Below are 19925 nucleotides of genomic sequence, written 5' to 3'. Positions count from 1 at the left end.
CGATGAGCCAAGATTACGCCACTGCACTCTAGCCTGGGTGACAGAGCAAGACTCCATCTCAAATAAAAATAAAAATAGTGTAGTGAATCAGGCTGGGCGAGGTGGCTTATACCTGAAATCTCAGCACTTTAGGAGGCATGAGGATCACTTGAGCCCAGGAATTTGAGACGAATCTGGGCAACATAGTAAGACCCTGTCTCTACAAAAAATTAAAAGTAAAAAATTAACTGGGTGTCATGGCTTACACCTGTAATCCTAGCTACTCGGGAGACGGAGGCAGGAGGATTGCTTGAGCCTGGGAGGTCACGACTGCAGTGAGTCATGATCCTGTCACTGCACTCCAGCCTGAGTGACAGAGGAGGACCCTGTCTCAAAAAAAAAAAAAAAAAAAAAAAAAAGGAAAAAAAAAGGAATATAGTGAATCAGGGCAGAGCTAGAAAAAGAACCCAGATGTCTGGGCCTCTGGGCCAAGACTCTTCTCCTGTCTGAATTTCCCAGCCCTGCCACAGCCCAGCAGTAGTTTGACTAGGTTCTTGTGTCTTGGGTTGAGGGGTCTCACCTGATGGTATATGGTTCTGCCCAGGGCTCAACCCATCATTATTTCCTCACGTCTTTGGGAAAAGTGCCACCATACAGGGTCCTTCTAGGGCCCTTCCTAGGGCTCAGGAGCCAGTGGGGCAAGAAGAGGTGCAGGCACAGGGACCATCCTAAATGGCCTAGCTGGCCAGGGGCCTAGCCCCACTCCCCTGTTGTACAAATGGGACAGATGTCAAGAGGGGTTCAAAGTTACACAGTGAATTGGCAGCTTCAAGGACCTAGAACCCACTTCTCTCTGATAGTGAAATCCCCCAAATTAAAAATGCAGAGAATTGGCCGGGCATGGTGGCTTACACTTGTAATCCCAGCTCTTTGGGAGGCCGAGGCGGGCGGATCACCTGAGGTCAGGAGTTTGAGACCAGCCTGGCCAACATGGTGAAACCCTGTCTCTACTAAAAGTACAAAAATTGGCCAGGCGCGGTGGCTCATGCTTGTAATCCTAGCACTTTGGGAGGCCGAGGCGGGTGAATCACGAGGTCAGGAGTTCAAGACCATCTTGGCTAACACAGTAAAACCCATCTCTACTAAAAACACAAAACATTAGTTGGGCGTGATGGCACGCGCCTGTAATCCCAGTTACTGGGGAGGCTGAGGCAAGATAATCGCTTGAACTCGGGAGGCGGAGGTTGCAGTGAGCCAAGATTGCATCACTGCACTCCAGCCCGGGCAACAGTGCAAGACATCATCTCAAAAAAAAAAAAAAGTACAAAAATTAGCCTGGTGTGGTGGCACACCTGTGTTCCCAGGGCAGAGAGTGGATGCCTGTAGATAGTTTGTCAAAGGAATAAATTAGCCTTTTTCAGAGGAACTGAGTCTACTAGAATATTCTTTCTTCCCCTGCTGCAGGGCTGGGGCCCCTGCAGCCCTTTACCCCTCCAAGTCTCCCCCTCCACCTCTTCAGAGCCAGTGAGTGTTTGCTGAATAAACAAAGGCATGAATGTCTGAATGAGTGATTTCTGTCTATGCCATGGAGAATTTTTTTTCCCCCCCAAATCCATAGTATCTATACCTTCAGAGGGATGGGCCGGGCCAGGAAGGTGAGTCAGGCTTCTGAGCTGGGTCTCGCCCAGGACCTTCCACTGATGGCATGACAGGGAGTGGGAGCAGGCAGCTGCCACGTCAGGACCTGTGTCTACATGAAACAGGAATGAGCAGGTGAGGGCCATCCTGCCCCTGCCGTGGGGCCCAAGGCTGGGTGGTCAGCTTATACACAGGGATACAGGGACAAGGTGGGCTTCTCCCTGGCCTGGCAGGATGGAAGAAAGTGAAACCCCTGCAAATGCCCCTGTGTCTGGTAGGCCAGGGCCTCATTATCCTGGATGGGGACCTCCCTCCCCTCAATAGGCCCTGCAGAGGGGAAGTGGCCCATGGAGGGGCTGGACGTCAGGCCTCCTGCGACCTGTCCAGAGGTTGGATGTTTGTCCTGGGAGCTTCTAGTTCACCAACTTGGTTGGGGAGCGCTCAGTGTTGCCTGTTGCCAGAGTGAGGGGACTGAGGAGGCCCCGTACCCCACTGATACCCCAAAACTGTTTGCCCCCTACCCCAGCCCAGTGGTGGCGTGGCAGTAGAGGTGGCAAGGTCATCCCCTGCCACCCTTAACCCGTATCACTCTTCTATAGCAGTAATAATTGTATCAAATGCATGTGAGACATCAACTCTGGGAGGGCAGACACTGTCTCCAGTGGACAAAAACTGACACTGCCCAGTAGCACTTGGATCAACAAATGAAAAAATCAGACACGAGTCAAAATCTTTACCACTTACTAGTTTTGTGAATCTAAGGTAATCTAAGTTGGGGCCTATTTCTTTTTTGTTTCTTCGAGACGGAATCTTGCTCTGTCACCCAGGCTGGAGTGCAATGGCGCGATCTCAACTCACTGCAACCTCCGCCTCCCTGTTTCAAGAGATTCTAGTGCCTCAGCCTCCCAAGTAGCTGGGATTACAGGTGCTCGGCACCACACCCGGCTAATTTTTGTATTTTTTAAATAGAGACGAGTTTTGTCATGTTGGCCAGGCTGTTCTCAAACTCCTGACCTCAAATGATCCACCTGCCTCGGCCCCCAAAGTGCTGGGATTACAGATGTGAACCACCGCACCCAGCCTATTTCTTAACTGCAAAATGAAGAGAATCCCTGTGAGGATGAACAATCCCTGTGAAAATTCAACAGGATGAGGAAAGGTGGCTCACGTCCGTAATCCCAGCACTTTGAGAGGGAGGCCGAGGTGGGAGGATTGCTTGAGCCCAGGAGTTCAAGACCCTGTCCAATTAAAAAACAAAATGGAATAACACTAACTTCGGCGCGGCCCGGCACAGCGGACACCAGGACTCCAAGATGGCGTCAGTCGTATCAGTGAAGAACAAGAAACTTCTGGAGGTCAAACTAGGGGAGCTGCCAAGCTGGATCTTGATGCGGGACTTCAGCCCTAGTGGCATTTTCAGAGCGTTTCAAAGAGGTTACTACTGGTACTACAACAAGTACATTGACGTGAGGAAAGGGAGCATCTCAGGGGTTACCATGGTGCTGGCATGCTATGTGCTCTTCAGCTACTGCCTTTCCTACAAGCACCTCAAGCATGAGCGGCTACGCAAATACTACTGAAGAGGACACGCTCTGCATCCCCCCACCCTATGACCTTGGCCCGAGCCCTTCTGTGAGGAACACAATCTTGATTGTTGCTGAATCCTTTCATATCCTGATGGGAATTAACCTCCAAATAAAAGATGACTGTTAAAAAAAATAATAACTTCACAAATATTCTGAGCTCACTTCAGCCCAGGGGCCTTGCCAGTTTCTGACATGAAGTACACGCTGGTGGGAGATGGTATAGAGAGATTTTGTTTCTCTCCTAGATGGGCAGCATTGATGGGCACAGGCCCTGGGAAGGGGAAAATATGGCCTGGGGCACTGGGAGATGGCAGAGCTCCTAAGGAAATCGGCCACTGCCAGAAGGGTGGCCTTCTCTGAGCTGGGCTGTCTTACTCTTAAAGCAGCTCCAGAATTGTCCAGCCCCAGAAAAGGGCTGAGAATCTAAGCACCAGGGTTTTGGATGGAACCTGGCTTAGGTGAGCTGTTCTCATCCTTGCCCACATCTAAGGATCTAGTACTAAGGATCAAGTACTAGATCTAGAGCAGGCTGGAGGCTGCTCCCTCTCTCCTCCCCACAGGAATAGGCAATTCCTAAAGAGTCATGAAGAAGGACCCCGTTCTCCAGGCTCTGCTCCCAGCCCTGGTGCCACTACCAACTGGCTAAGGGAACTGGAGCGGTTCCTAACTTTGTGGAACCTGTTTCCAGTGTAGAAAAGCATCTAGGGTAGCAGGCACAATGTAGTATCCTGTGTTGATGGGATGGACAGCTGGTCAAGAAGGGGCACCAGGACAGTTATGTCCATCGGAGGCTGTCACTGTAAGGAGGACCAATCATTTCTTGGAGTCTGTAAGGGCTGGGCCACTCCCATTCTCTCCATCCGAAAAGGGACCCCAGAAACCAAGCAAGCTAGGAGCAGGCAGAAGGCTGTTATATATCATGCTTTTAATACAAACTTAAAAAATCTGGAACAATAGAAACTGTACAGATTTGATCAATCTTTTTGTTTTGTTTTTAAACTAAAATCTCTAAACACACCAATGTCCCATTCCAAAATATTGCACAACATTCTGAATACAAAACCCTTGATTGTATTCCTCCTTCACTAAAGAAAAAAGTTCATGACCCTGCTCCCCGGGCTCCTCTCCAGGCTTGCCTCAATGCCCCCTTCCCATCCCTAGGGAGAAAACTAGAGAATCTATAACTCACTGCATTGAGAAAAAGACATCATTCTGGACTAACGGTTTCCATTCTTCACAAGATAATCCACCTTTTGATTTGTTCCTGGGAAAGAGGGATAGAGGATGGGGAAAGGGGAGAAAAGGTTTTATTCTCCTCTTTTTTTTAAAGTTTGTTTTTCCTGAAAAAATATGTTTCTCTCATCTTAAGAAAAAATCTTGAAAAGAAAAAAATTGTGTTTTACGTTAGAAATATACATATATTATATATACCTCTTACATTTTACAAATGTAGCAAATTATTCAATACAAACGGACACCAAAAAATGTAAAAAATAAAAAAAAGTTTTCCTACGAAACCAGGTAAATTAGTGCAGATTTCTGTTTTTGTTTTCTTAAAAAAAATAAAATTGAAGCAAAAATGCCTAGATTTGAGACAAGACGGACTGAACTGGGCCCAAGAGCGCCTGAACACACATTTTTCTTCGTATTTCAAAAGACACAAAGGGGTTGGTCTCCCCTCTCTCCCTACATGTGAGAAACAAGCTGACCTGGTGCGGGTGGGTGCCTGTGTGTGGCGATGGGAGGAGGGCTAGAAGGGGACGTAAGGCAGCATCCAACCTTTCCCAGAGAGAAGTTATCTGTTGGGCCTGTCACCTGTGTGGGAGCCGAGGATGAGGGGAAGGATGGCCTAGACTGGGCTGGCCCCTGAGAAGTCTAGGGGAACAGATGGTGCTGGGCTGAGAAGCCAGGACATTGCCTGCCGGGGGAGGTAGAGCTGGTGCATACTGCAGGGAGAGGAGGCTGGCAGTGCTGGCCTGGGCTGGACCCACTGCCATAGCCAGTTGCCTACTTGGGGTCCCTGGGTAGGATGGAGTGGGTGGGGTGCCAGGGGCTTTGGTGCTTTCTGGCGATGGGACCCTGATGCCAAGTGCCCCTCTTTGCAAAGAGGAAAAAGTTCATGACCCTGATCCCTCGGCTCCTGTTCATGCTTGCCTGGCCTCCTAGGGTTGGAGGAACAAGCCCTCTCCTGCAGAGGCAGGAGAGCAAGCGCTCTCCTATAATCCAATACATCAGGCAGGAGCACTGAGTCCCTGTCAGGACACCACTCTTCGCAGCATCAAGGTCCAATGGGGTTGGGTCAGGGCAGTGAGAAGGGGTGGCAAGAGGTACCGAGAAGCTCTCAACCAGGCCGGGGCACAAATGCACTCAACACCCCCAACTAAGAGATGCAAAGTCTCCACTCCAGGCTCAGGGCTGCCCCCCCAACAGACACTAACTCTAAAACCCCACCCTGCCTCCCTGCCCACCCCCAAGGGTACTCAGGTGAGCAGCTCCCGCTGGGCTAAGGTCACACAACAGGAGGGTGAAGTCCGGGGGCTTCTCATAGGCATCATGGGCTTGGGCATTCCCTCTGCCCTTCAGAGCTAACATTATCATCTTTTTGGTCAAAAACAAAAGTGCAGATCCTTCTGCGGTCTGCAAACCAGTTCCTTCTGCAGTGTTTTCCTCTGGGAGTGTCTTGGGCTCAGCCACAGTGGTGTCACCCCACCACGCACACTGCCCTGCAAAAGGACTGCCAATACCCCCAGCCCATTCCCCAGCCTCACATATAAATAAGCATTTGCTGCAACCCAGAATCACATCCAGAAGGGAAGTTTCACATGGCTTGGAATCCTTTAAAAAAGGACAGCAAACCAAACACACACACACACACACACACACACACACACACACACACACACACACCCCTCCCACAACCTCCAGCCTGGGGAAGGGGCTGCATGAGGGAAAGGAAGGCCACACATATGATGATGGTCTGGCCTGGAGGGAATGGTGGGGTGGGGCCATAGGACAGAGATGAAAGGAGTTTCACTAGACGAAGTGCTAATCTCCTTGTAGTCACAGACATCAGCTCTAGGCAGAGGGTGTCAAGTGGCCAGCCAGCAGCTCCCTGTGGCCCAGCCTGAAAGGGAGTGGGGAATGGGGTCAGACCTATTCAGGTGGCAGGGCCCAAGAAGGCCTGCTGAGGTTGGATGGCTTTGAGTGCGAGGATAGCTGGGTGACAGAGGCAGTGACACGGGCCAGCCTTTCCCTGTTCCAGGGAGGGTCAGGCTCCAGCTGCAGCTCTTTCTTCCCTGTGAGCTTGGACACACCAATCCTAAACTAGGAGTGTGAAGGAGGAAGGGAGGAGCAGGGAGCAGCAGTTCACATCTGGACCATTCTTAGCACAGGAAGCCACTCATTAAAGATGTTATATAGAAAACTACATGTAAGAAAAAAAAAAGAAAAAGAAATATAAAACCCAAACCAACCAAATAAATCACAGGCCGGTGGGTGAGCGGTAAGGGGTGAGTGAAACACACTTGGGTGCTTTGCGGGGCCCTCCCATTCCGTGCCTGGGCTGGATCTTTTTTCTAGAAGTGAGAGTGAGAAGATCAAAAATCTTTTTGTACATTTTTCTTTTCCTCTTTTTTTTGGCCTTTTCTTTCTCTTTTCTGTGGTCTTGGGTGCTTCTGGCCCCACAGGCAGGTAGACGGTCAGTTGGCCAGCACCACGGGCTGGAACGGCTGGCTGGGATACTGCATGGTGTTCAGGTTGTAGCTGAGGCCTTCCACAAAGGGTGTCTTCTCCAGGAAGAGGCTGTTGGCACCACCTCCAAATACCTGGGCCATGTCAAAGCTGCTGCTGTTGCAGGTGCCAGCCCCACTGCCTCCAAACGGGCCTGGGGTGCCACTGCCCTGGCCATCGGCCGCATCGAAGAAGAGGCTGGGCGAGCCACCACCGTTGTACACGAACTCCTTGGCATTGGGCGAGAGCTGGGACTGAGGCGCTGGGTTGGCCGTGATGAAGTTCAGTGAATGCATAGACAGAGAGAGGCTCTTGTGCTTCAGCAGGCTGTTGGTGGGTGAACGGGCCATGCGAGGCTGCTGTGGTGGCTGCTGGCCACCTGCCCCACTGCTGGCTACACCTCCACCACTTGCTGCCCCACCACCCTTCTTCATCTTAGTGGAGCCAAATTTGGTGGCAGCGAAGGAGGCGGTAGTGAAGGTGATGGGCTGAGCGGAGCGGGGAATGAAGGTAGGGCTGGGAGACTGGCCAAAGGATGGTGATGGGGAGTTAGACAGGGAGCTGTCCTGGCTGCCAATGGGCACAAACACCTGGGCGTCAGGGTTGAAGCTGCTCTTGATCTCCTTGTCCAGCTCTGGGGCACCACAGCCCTCACTATCATCCAGGTACAGCACTTTCACAGCTCCCTTCTCACCAATCTGGTAGGACACCTCAAAGGGATCAATCCAGACACTCAGCTCCTCAGGCACATTGGCCCGCACATCTTCCACCGCCAGGCCACTCCGCTTGGCGGCCAGCTCCACCACAGGGTCCACCATCTCCCCAATGTGAACACAGCGGAAGCCAGAGCCCTTCAGGGGTTTTTCAGGGTACCAGTGGCCTTCATATTTATTTTTCAAAAGTCGCTCTAGCTCCTCCCCAAACAGGTCTGCCCGGCGCCGGGGCAGCTTGTTGTACAAGTAGGAGATGATGAAGTTCAGGGCCACTTTGATCTCTAGCTGCATGGTCCTTTCCTAGGCAGAGAATCAGCACAGGGCACGTGTACAGCCTCGGGCTCCAGACGGCTCTGGGAAATGAGAGGCATCATGAGAAAATATGCAGAAAGCTGGTGGTGACCAACAGCTAAGGATAGACAGAAAAGCACCAACTTTGGATCACACTAGAACCAAGAGCCTATTTCTGCCCCACCAGTGGCTAATGTCTGACTGTGGGCCCTAGTTTCCTCATTAGTAACATGAGGCCATCATGAAGTTGTTAGTTCAAGGATATAAACTGCCTCACAATGCACCTGGCAATTAAAAGGTAAATGATAAAGTTAGCTACTGTTGGCTGGGCATGGTGGCTCACGCCTGTAAGCCCAGCACTTTGGGAGGCCGAGACAGGTAGATCACGAGGTCAAGAGATTGAGACCATCCTGGCCAACATAGTGAAGCCCCATCTCTACTAAAAATACAAAAATTAGCTGGGTATGGTGGCGCATGCCTGGAGTCCCAGCTACTCGGGAGGCTGAGGCAGAAGAATCGCTTCAACCCAGGAGGCAGAGGTTGCAGTGAGCCGAGATCACACCACTGCACTCCAGCCTGGCGACAGAGCGAGACTCCATTTCAAAAAAAAAAAAAAAAAAAGCTACTATTTTTAGGTAATTCTAAAGAAATAAGGAAGCTGTGTTTTCCACCATCTTGAGAATTCAGGTCACTGTATGAATGACACTAAAAAAATCAAGTCCCTGCCGGGCGCGGTGGCTCAAGCCTGTAATCCCAGCACTTAGGGAGGCCGAGACGGGCGGATCACGAGGTCAGGAGATCGAGACCATCCTGGCTAACACGGTGAAACCCCGTCTCTACTAAAAAAAAATACAAAAAACTAGCCGGGCGAGGTGGCGGGCGCCTGTAGTCCCAGCTACTCGGGAGGCTGAGGCAGGAGAATGGCGTGAACCCGGGAGGCGGAGCTTGCAGTGAGCTGAGATCCGGCCACTGCACTCCAGCCCGGGCTACAGAGCAAGACTCCGTCTCAAAAAAAAAAAAAAAAAAAAAAAAAAAAAAAAATCAAGTCCCTAAATCAGGTGGAGAAGGCTCTCGCTGTCTCTGCAATATCTTGGTGAAGTCGTGCCCCCAAATTGTCACAGACTAAGATGTAAGTTTAAAATCTTTGGTTGTCCTCCTTAAATGAAAAGGGATACAGGTCACTGAACAGGAAAGAGCACTGCCAATTTTTCACTGGGGGCCTGGACTCCAGTCACATCCATCTGTTATCATGGGCCCCATGGGTGTGTATGCTGTCTGGCTCAGTCTGGGTTTGCAGAACTGATTTAAGAACTCCGGCCAGGTGCAGTGGCTCATGCCTGTAATCCTAGCACTTTGGGAGGCCGAGGCGGGCGGATCACCTGAGGTCGGCAGTTTGAGACCAGCCTGACCAACATGGAGAAATCCTGTCTCTACTAAAAATACGAAAAATTAGCCAAGCGTGGTGGTGCATGCCTGTAATCCCAGCTACTTGGGAGGCTGAGGTAGGAGAATCGCTTGAACCCGGGAGGTGGAGGTTGCGGTGAGCCGAGATGCACCATTGCACTCCAGCCTGGACGACAAGAGCGAAACTCCGTCTCAAAAAAAAAAAAAAAGAATAAGACAAGAGCATGAGCCCCAGGAAAAAGGCAAGACCTGTCACAATCAGAGATGTGGACCAACAAGGGAACTGCTGCCTGGGGGCTGCCATAGGGAAGCAGAAAAAAGGAGAGAGAAGTTTCTGGTGAGAGTGTAAGTGATGAGGGTGGCAGAGGAAAGAAATTTTCCATCACCCTGCAGCCTCCAGCAGGGACCCATCATCACTCAGTCTCCCAGGGACTGTCTGACCACCTGTCCTCGGCAGCAGATCAGATTTATCAAGTGTTTTGAGATCCCTGAAGAGAAGGCAGCCCAAGATAAACACGAGATTGTTATTTTGGGATTCTCTCACAGCCAGATCCCACTGAGGTCAAAAAGGTTTATTCCCTCGGCCTGGGCCAGCCTCATGTCTCAGGAAGATGATCTGTGAGGTCCTGAGAGCCAGTGATCCTAATCTCATTTTCTCCAAAAGAGCAGCTCCGGGGCTCATGCTGGGGGAGAAACTGAACTGAAAGAGCCCTCTGAGGGGAGGCAGCACCAGAACATGTTCCAAGCCAGACCTCTGGGCAAAGCTGTGCTGCTGAGCTAAACACAGAGACATGACTGCTCCACGGACTGTCAAGGGCATCTTCTGTCCTGTGAAAGACTCGGAGCTGGATTTTGATTCAAATCCTTTCTGGATCCAGCTTTAAGTATCCAGGTGCTAATTTCAGGCTTGGGGATTTTGAGTTTCCTAAACACCTGCCCCAACACATTTCCCTTTAATTCTCAGGCCTGGGCCCATGGCTCTTAAGGGGCATTTAATTTAATTTAATTTTACTTTATGTATGTATGTACGTATATATTTTGAGACTGAGTCCGTATATATGTATGTATGTATGTGTATATTTTGAGACTGAGTCCGTATGTATGTATGTATATATTTTGAGACTGGGTCTCATTCTATCGCCCAGGCTGGAGTGCAGTGTATGTATGTATGTATATATGTATGTATTTTGAGACTGAGTCTCATTCTATTGCCCAGGCTGGACTGCAGTGGCACGATCTTGGCTTACTGCAACCTCCACCTCCCAGGTTCAAGTGATTCTCGTGCCTCGGCCTCCCGAGTGGCTGGGACTATAGGCACCTGCCACCACATCTGGCTAATTTTTGTATTTTTAGTGGAGATGTGGTTTCACCATATTGGCCAGGCTGGTCTCAAACTCCTAACCTAAAGTGATTCGCCTGCCTTGGTCTCCTAAAGTGCTGGGATTACAGGCATGAGCCAACACACAAAGCCTTAAGGGGCATTTTGGGGACTAAATCCTCAGAAAAAGATTTCTGGGGTGAATGTATCAGAGAAGACTCACTGGGTCAATCTGGAGCAGCATGACAGTGGCTAAATCTAGTTAACTCTCATTTCAGGTCTGAGGAACAACATGGGACTCAGCAGAGGTGCCACAACTATGCCTCTCCCAAACCTTCCACAAGAACACTCAGGACTCAGAATACCCTGGTTTCCCTCTTATCCTAGCCTTTTCCTTAGAGACTTCATCTCTAAGTTTCTTCATATGTCTATGTTTTTCTTTTTCTTTTTTTGAGACAGGGTCTCAATCTGTTACCCAGGCTAGGGTGCAGTGGCAGGATCACAGCTCACTGCAGCCTCCACCTCCCTGGGCTCAGGTGATCCTCCCACTTCAGCCTCCAAGTAGCTGGGACTACAGGCATGCACCACCACACACGGCTTTTTTTTTTTTTTTTTTTTGTGAGATGGAGTCTCATTTTGTCACCCAAGCTGGAGTGCAGTGGCGTGATCTTGGCTCACTGCAACCTCTGCCTCCTGGGTTCAAGCAATTCTCCCCCTTCAGCCTACGGAGTATATGGGATTACAGGCATCCACTACCACACCTGGCTAATTTTTGTATTTTGAGTACACACGGGGTTTCATCACATTGGTCAGGCTGCTCTTGAACTCCTGGCCTCAAGTGATCCACTGGCTTCAGCCTCCCAAACCGGTGGGATTACAGGCATGAGCCACTGCATACGGCCTCATTTTTTTTTGTATTTTTATGTAGAGATGCGGTTTCACCATGTTGCCCAGGCTGTTCTTGAACTCCTGGGCTCAAGTGATGCACGTGCCTCAGTCTCAAATGTCTATTAATGATCAATACAGATCAAATTCAGGGCTCTTTTGGGTATAAAAAGTAAGAATACTAGAGGCCGGGCACGGTGGCTCATGCCTGTAATCCCAGCACTTTGGGAGGCCGAGGCAGGCGGATCACTGAGTCAGAAGATTGAGACCATCCTACCTAACACGGTGAAACTCTGTCTCTATAAAAATACAAAAATTAGCCAGGCGTGGTGGTGGGCACCTGTAGTCCCAGCTACTCCAGAGGCTGAGGCAGGAGAATCACTTGAACCCAGGACGCGGAGGCTGCAGTGAGCCGAGATCGTGCCATTGCACTCCAGTCTGGGTGACAGAGCAAGACTCTATCTCAAAAAAAAAAAAAAAAGTCGGGGCGCGGTGGCTCAAGCCTGTAATCCCAGCACTTTGGGAGGCCGAGACGGGTGGATCACAAGGTCAGGAGATCGAGACCATCCTGGCTAACCCGGTGAAACCCCGTCTCTACTAAAAAATACAAAAACTAGCGCGGTGGCGAGCGCCTGTAGTCCCAGCTACTCGGGAGGCTGAGGCAGGAGAATGGCGTGAACCCGGGAGGCGGAGTTTGCAGTGAGCTGAGATCCGGCCACTGCACTCCAGCCTGGGCGACAGAGCGAGACTCCGCCTCAAAAAAAAAAAAAAAAAAAAGTAAGAATAGTAGAAAGAATAAAAAGGGCTTTCTGTTTATAAGGCTCAGGCTCATCAGCAGATACAAAGCTGCCCACCAGAACCATGGGCCTTTCCTCAGGAACCGAGGTCTGAAGGGCCACACGGTCCATAGAGGTGTCCAACAAGGAGCAGACTAAAAAGTTGTGAAGAGCCAGGTGTGGTGGCTCACACCTGTAATCCCAGCACTTCAGGAGGCCGAGGCAGGTGGATCACTTGAGGCTAGGAATTCAAGACCAGCCTGGCCAACATGGTGAAACCCCGTCTCTACTAAAAACACAAGTATTAGCTGGGCATGGTGGCTCATGCCTGTAATCCCAGCACTTTGTGAGGCTGAGGAGGGCAGATCACAAGGTCAGGAGTTAGAGACCAGCCTGACCAACATGGTGAAACCTTGTCTTTACTAAAAATAAAAAATTAGCCAGGTGTGGTGGCAAGCGCCTATAACCTCAGCTACTCAGGAGGCTGAGGCAGGAGAACTGCTTGAACCCGGGAGGCAGAGGTTGCAGTGAGCCAAGATCGCGCCACTGCACTCCAGCCTGCGCGAAAGAGTGATTGGTCTCAAAAAAAAAAAAAAAAACCCATGAAAATTAGCCGGGCGTGGTGGCGGGTGCCTATAATCCCACTACTCAGGAGGCTGAGGCAAGAGAATCACTTGAACCCGGGAGGCAGAGGTTACGGTAAGCCGAGATCGTGCCACTGCACTCCAGTCTGAACGACAAAGTGGGATTCTGCCTCAAAAAAAAAAAGTTGTGAGGAAAGTTGATACTGGTTCCCTAGAATGGAACCTGGTGTTAAAGACAGTGTTTCCAAAGTATTTCTGAAATCTAAAACAGACTGGTCAACATATGATACTTCTCCCAAGGCACCACATGGCCTCTTAAAATGCACCTCTTGGTATTCCACTGAGAGCAAAGGGCTTCTACACCTTTCTAGGCCTCCTCAAACCTGGCTGCATAATTGCCTTCCAAGTTAACTACTCCTGAACAGTTCGGCCTCAAAATGGAGCATTTTAAATGCAGGCCAAAGTCATTGGGAAATAAGCCTCCCACCCCAAAATACAATAGAACCACTGTCATCAGCCCTGCCTAGCTAACCATTTTCTGCAGCATAAGCAACTAAAGCTGCACACCAATTTATACCTCAGTGATGTTGCCGCACAAATAAGGAAGCATATAATGCCACCTTTGCCTCTTTAATTAGAGAACAGGCTGGACCAGATGGCTGTGGGGTGGAACCTTATAAAAATGATGGACAACCAGAATGAGATTTTCTGCTCTATCAGCTCAGGCTCTAATTTTGACTGCAAGAAGCTTATGGAGCAGAGGATTAAAGCACTGGTGCTGGCTTGTCTTTAGCTAAAGATAGGAGTGGCCATTCAGAGGAGTTTGTTCATTTTTTAAAAAAGCTACGAACAAATTCTAGTGCTTATATATAAAATATTATGTATTATAAATACATAATATTTATAATACATAATATTTACGTATTATAATATTATAGTAAAATTAGAAACCTTAGAAATAACTACCTGTCAATAAAGTGAACAAGTAAAGGGATTCGCTTAAGTGGCTGCAGAGTACGCTAAGATCTTTTCCAACCCCAGTGTAGGCACAAATGGCCAAAAAGTGAGCAAGAAGAATAAAAATGGTGAGGTGTTTAACAGCAAAATCTCCCTTTTGTCAACCTATTAAAAAGGGCAAATATGACAGCAAAATTCTGTCCAATTTCACTAAGAATCTTATCCTCACTTGTTTACTAACAGCAGCAAAGTTAACCTGGATTCTGATTCCTTGTGCTGACTTGTGTTTTAAAGAGTAGGTGCCTAGGAGAAAGACGACGAGGGAAAAAGTAGGGCGTGAAGCTCGAAAGAAGCCTCAGTGATTCCAGAGAGAACTTCTGACAAAAATGTGAGGAAGGGGTGGGGGTGTGTGTGTGTGTGTGTGTGTGTGTGTGTGCGCGCGCGCGTCCGCGGTCTGCCTGCTCTAATGTCAGAAGCAAAGGAAGACTTTTGGCTTCCCCCTCTCCCCGCCCCCGAGACGGAGTCTTGCTCTGTAGCCCAGACCTGGAGTACAATGGCGCCATCTTGGCTCACTGCAACCTCCGCCTCCCGGGTTCAGCCAACTCTCCTGCCTCAGCCTCCCGAGTAGCTGGGATAATAGGCGCTCAGGACCACACCCAGCTAAGTTTTGTATTTTTAGTACAGACGGGGCTTCACCATATTGGCCAGGGTGGTCTCGAACTCCTGACCTCGTGACCCGCTTTGAGACGGAATTTCACTCTTGTTGCCCACGCTGGAGTGCAGTGGCGTGATCTCGGCTCACTACAACCTCCGCCTCCCGGGTTCAAGCGATTCTCCTGCCTCAGCGTCCTGGGTAACTGGGATTACAGGAATGCGCCACCACGCCCAGCTAATTTTGTATTTTTAGTAGAGGCGGGGTTTCTCCATGTTGGTCAGGCTGGTCTTGAACTCCCAACCTCAGGTGATCCGCTGCCCGCCTCAGCCTCCCAAAGTGTTGGGATTACAGGCGTGAGCCATCGCACCCGGCCGGAAGATTTTTTAGGAAGAAAATTCTGTTTCAAAGAGGGAAAGGAGGGATAATGGTGATGGAATCCACTGAGCCCCAAACCTAAAAAAATATTCAGACACCTCTAAGTCTTAAACGTGCAAACTGTCCTACAGTGACGGACTACAGGACTCAACTGAACGTGCAGGGGCCAGTAGGTGTCACAGACCGGGTGGATGCCCGGGGAGTGAGAGCCAAACGCAGGCAGCTCCTCTCCTCGGTGAGACACGGGATCCGCCCCAACTCACTGGTCCCAGAGGCAGCGGCCCAGACGGGCGGGTGTGGATTGAAAGGCTTCTAGGACTGCTGCCGACTGACTGCACCACCACGCCCAGTCTCACATCATCTTCCCCAGACATAGACCGGTCAACTCTAGGTCTGACTACAAGGACCCTTTCGGCTAAGAAGACCCTTTCTAGGGTACTCCATGTTCCTGAGAAGCCAGGAAAACTCGACTCAACCCAAACGTAGGCGGAGAGGCCAGCGGTGAGGGCGCGCTCTGCACTCTGGGAATTGTAGTCCTCGAACGCCTCCGGACCAGGCGGTAGCGAGTGACCTACTTTCTCTGCACACTACACTTCCCCGAGTACTTTGCGAAGGCCCAAGTGGCCGCAATACGCATGCCCGGTAAGGGGAGCCGACCGAGGGTCGAAGAGCCCAGGAAAAGTTTCCGATGCACATGCGCGCTGTGGCGGGCCGGCGCCCCCCTCCCATCGCCTAGTACATTTCATATAGATTCTACCCCAAAGGCCTACTCCCCGTATTGTATGGCCCCACCACATCCTCTAGGCTTTACGAGAGCCTAACTTTCCCACCTTTCCCTTCATCGTCTTCCATCACTGTTGAAACTAGGATCTGCTTCTAATGAGCTTTTTCTGGGTGAAAGGGGTGGGCTGGCTTAGATAAGGTCACGATTCCCTTTCCCGCACTCAATCTGAATTTCAGGGCCTGGGCGGTCCGTGTGGGGTTACTGGATGGACAGTGGGTTCAAAGGGAAACGGGTCTTTTTCACTTAATGCCTAGCGGACTCGGCTCCAGCGCCCCAACAGCCAGGAAAGGAAAGGCAGGAATCAAACCCAGTCTCCCGTCCTCTCGGCCAAAGAAATTTCCAGTCAAGCTGTGGGGAGGCGCCAGGCCAAGGCCAGCAGGGCCCAAGCCTCACCCCATTTCTAATCCAAGTCTGAGTAACCAGATCCGGGAGAGGGAAATAGGAAAAGGCTCCCAGGCAGAGAAGAAAAAGCTGTACACCTGACACCTGAGCATCTTCTCATACTAAAATTCTGTGTGTCTCCTCCCATTGCAAGGTCTGCTCTACGACCAGACTTACCAGATCTTCGGCAAGCTCCCCTACTGGGTGTTAAACCTCCTTAATCCTTCCTCCCACACAAGCTGCTTTCCCCTATGCTTCACGGAGGAATGGGGGCAGAAGCCCAAGAAAGAAATAGGATTGTTTTTCTGCCGGAAAATCAGAGTTGAAGGACCCATTCCCAGGGTAGGGTGGGTAAGAAGGAGAAAAAGACCGTTTAGATACGGAGTAGCACCAGAGACAGGCCTCCACCGGTCCCAAGTTGAAGCTTGCTGTGAGGGGTTCTGGTTTCTCCTGGGGGAGGGAGAGGCCCTTACGGCTATGTCTCCTCTCTGCACCCTCCTTCCCCTCCCAGATTTCTGGTGGTGAAGGGCACAGTTCATCCTCTGGACAGGAGGCGAAGGAGTTTGGGGATAGGGCCCCACCTCGCAGGCACCTTACCAAGATAAGCAGAATCCACTCACTGGCACTGCTCTAAGGGTACTTTTTCTGCCCAATTTTCCATTAAAACACTGAAGAATATAAAGAGCTCAAGCCGAAATGGTGAACTCTGGCTCAGTGGCCCAAGGACAATCTCCACTAACCTGTCCCCTCGCCAAAGGGGGTGTCCAACCTCCACCCTTCAGGCTCCACAGAGCCAGAAATAGAGCCTATTAACAATTACCACCCCCCTTCCCTGCACACGGGAAAAGAAGCAGAAAAACAAGGCCTGGATCCCCTTCCTTCCTCGGATTTATTTAACAGTGGGGGGAGTTATGTTTCTTTGAAGAACAAGGAAGATCTAGCGAGTAGCTGGGATATAAAGAACTGGGGGAGGCGGGGAAGGGAGGAAATGCACCCCACCCAGGAGAGGGCCACTCTTGGAACTGGGAGAAAAGGGAGCTCTTGGGCACCCCAGGAGCAGAGATGGCGTGAGAAGAGGAGCAGAGGAAAGTGGGATCTAGAGGGAAGCTGGATGGCGAAAGAAAATGCTGGCCAGGCGGGAGGGAGCGGCAGCAACGTGGAGAATCCAGCAAAGCGGGAGTGGGGCGGGGTGGGAGAGGCAGTTCGGCCGGCTGGGTCTCGGGGCTGGCCCCCCGCCCGCACACCCCCCAACTCACTCACTCGGGTCTCCGCGGCGGCGGGGCGCTCTGCCGGCCGCAGGGCGGCTTTCTCCCTCCAGGGTGGTCCTGAGCACGGGGCGGAGGTCGCTCTCCCTTCCTTCCCGGGCGCCGCCGGGTCGGGGGGCCGAAGTCCTTTTCGTCGTTGAGGGTTGGGGGACGAAGCAGGGGGCTATGGACTATGACTCTCAAGAATTTCTTTCAGCTCTTACGAGGTCGGGCTCTGCGGCTGGGGGCCGGAGGGCGGGCGAGCGGGCGGACCAGCGGCTACGACGCGGGGATGGCGGACCGGAGGGTGGTTCGTGTCGCGGAACGGAAGACGGTCTGGGCTGTCGCCGGCGGGCGGTCCTGCCCTTCTGGCCCCGCGTCGCCCGAGCCACTGACTTGCCTCCGCCAACAACCCGCACCTTCCCGCGCCCCGGCCCGAAGTGAGCAAAGTCAATGAAAAGTTTCACCCTTAGCAACCCTGCGCACGGATCCGGCTTCCCCACCCCTGCGTGATGCGTCCCTCCGCCCTGCAGGGGAGGGGCCGGGGCCCGGCCGGGACTACTTCCCAGCTAGCCCCGCGCCTCAGCTCGCTGGTGCTGCGCGGCTTAGCTCCCCGGCCCTTCTGTGCTCTCAGGTCCTGCGTGCGGGTTCCCTCCGTCCCCTCCCCGTCACAGCGCCGCGCCGCACTCCTTTGCTTCATTCCCATACCACTCTCTGAACTTGTGCGCATCGTGTCAGGTGTTCTCCAGGGGCGCAACGTGAGGGCTGGGGGCGACCTGGGGCCGGGTTGCTCACGGGCCGAGCACAGTGCACTCTCCCTTTAGTTGCGTTTGGGGGACGAATATCGCGGGGAGGGGAGGGCGTCGCCTTGCCCTCCGGAACCCCCCGCTGAGTCGTCCGCCCCGCACCTGCCTCGGCGCCCAGGGTTCGGACGTTTGCCCGAGCCGTTTCCCGGGGCCTTCCCTCCTGCTCCGAGCGTCTGGCCGTGTCCACGGCGATCCCATCGCCCCAGTTACGGCCTCTACGGGAGGGGGAGCCGAGGGGACTACGCGGGCTCCGGAAACGTTTCGGACTCGTTCCGGGCAGGCCTGAGTCTTCCGAGCGCCTTGTGCTTCCTCGGGGGACTCAACGTCGAATGAAAGGCGAGGGGGACTCTGGGGCCTGGGCCACGCTGTGCGGGAGTAAGAGGAGGCGAGGATGAGGCCGACGGCGGTGAAACGAGCCGAGCGCCACAATGGACCTTCCCCTCACCGCCTCTGGCTCCGGCTCTGCGAGGGCGCGCGGGCGCAGCTCCTCTCCCAACTCTTGTTTGCTCTCTCTGGCCAGCGACCCCAGTGTGGGGCACGCGGGAGAACCACATTTCTTCTAGTCAGTCCTGCCGGCGTGGGATGGTCCCTGACCGTGCAACGGGCGCAAGGCTCGCACCCACTACGGCCCCTCGAGTGGTGGAGCGAGGCTCCGCAAACCCGGGACCGGGCGCACCAGGCCCGCGCGCTGAGGCCCCCTGCCCCGGCTCTGGCCACGTGGGCTGCTCTGCCTCTTTGTGACTGTGCGGGACACAGAACCAGGGATAGGGCGGGTCGTCTTCTGCGGTCACAGGCGGACAGGAGTGCCAGAAGATGCAGTTTGGAGCCCCCGGGGGACTATGAGTGAGGTCTTCTCCCCGGTCCCTCCTTAGATCGCCCATTTCCCAGTTCTCCCCTCCCGCCCCCACCTTTTTTGTCATGCCAGACGGTTCCGGCCCAGCAGCAGCCGCCAACCCCACGTTGGGTGGCGAGATCCGAAAGTTTCCAGTGTGCTTTTTTTTTTTCTTGATCGCTTTTTTTGGCAAGGGCGGAGAGCACCGGTAGCATGGGGGGTTTAAATGCGCTTTCCCTGAATGCAATAGAAACATGCCGGGCTGGAGGGCAAACTCCACCGGGACAGGGAGGCGGGAGGGAGCCTGAGCGCCCCCCATCCCCCACACTTCTGAGCGCCACAACCCCGGGGGCACCTCCAGGGACTACTTGCTTTGTGCGTCAGCGAGTGACAGCGTCACACACACGCCCCCTCCCGCACAGCCCCGCTGCACCCTCCCTTTCCTCCTTTCCTCCTACCCTCCCCTTCTCTCTTTTCCCCTAGATCCTCCACCAGGCAGAGAGGCTCAGCCGACCCACTTGCTCCCAGAGCACTGAAAGCTAAAAATATAGCAGGCGTGTTAGCAACAGCCTTCCCATTGGTCGTGGGAAAGGGAGAAGCGGTATCTGATTGGGTTTAGGATCCAGCCGCTAAGACTGGGCCCTTGAGAGTGTGCGTTTGCGCCAGCGGGCAAGGCAAGGGATGCTGGTATTTGTAGTCATTAAGGCAGCCATGAAACTAGGTGGGTTTACATCCCAGTTCTGCTACCTACTGTGTGATCTTGATTTAATGCAAAACGCTTGACATCACCAAACCTCAGTTTCCTTATCTATAAAATGGAGCTCGTGTGGGGGATTAAATATGATGCTGTATGTAAAGCCTGGCTCAAATCGTTGCTATTCTTAAAGTTTAGTGTTTGGGCCAAATTGCCTCTGCATATCCTGCGTATCCTGTGCTCAGTATGGTGCGCGCTCTCCCATGTGGAACTTCTGACAACTGTAAAGGTGAA

At 52.3% G+C, this 19925-nt stretch overlaps 1 protein-coding gene and 1 pseudogene across 2 annotated transcripts; one reads left to right on the top strand and one right to left on the bottom strand.

The window, feature by feature from the left end:
- Positions 1–2901: 2901 nt before the first annotated feature.
- Positions 2902–3197, top strand: LOC119627305 (ATP synthase subunit f, mitochondrial pseudogene; annotated as a pseudogene).
- Positions 3198–4111: 914 nt separating this feature from the next.
- On the bottom strand, positions 4112–18913 carry TOB2 (transducer of ERBB2, 2). 2 transcript variants are annotated; one of them, XM_007975916.3, is made up of 2 exons: positions 17312–18913; positions 4112–7998 (listed from the first exon to the last, which is right to left on the bottom strand). In XM_007975916.3, exon 2 carries the CDS (start codon positions 7934–7936, stop codon positions 6902–6904), a length of 1035 nt encoding a protein of 344 aa, XP_007974107.1. In that variant the 5' UTR covers positions 7937–7998; positions 17312–18913; the 3' UTR covers positions 4112–6901. The 2 variants fall into 2 exon arrangements, with proteins under 2 accessions (XP_007974107.1, XP_007974106.1); XM_007975915.3 differs by having other exon boundaries at positions 17316–18912.
- Between the last annotated feature and the right edge of the window lie 1012 nt (positions 18914–19925).

Source organism: Chlorocebus sabaeus, chromosome 19 (assembly GCF_047675955.1).
Source record: "Chlorocebus sabaeus isolate Y175 chromosome 19, mChlSab1.0.hap1, whole genome shotgun sequence".
In the NCBI taxonomy this organism is placed as follows: Eukaryota; Metazoa; Chordata; class Mammalia; order Primates; family Cercopithecidae; genus Chlorocebus; species Chlorocebus sabaeus.
The sequence above is the reverse complement of the archived record's forward strand: the minus strand, read 5'-3'. Positions and strand labels throughout refer to the sequence as shown.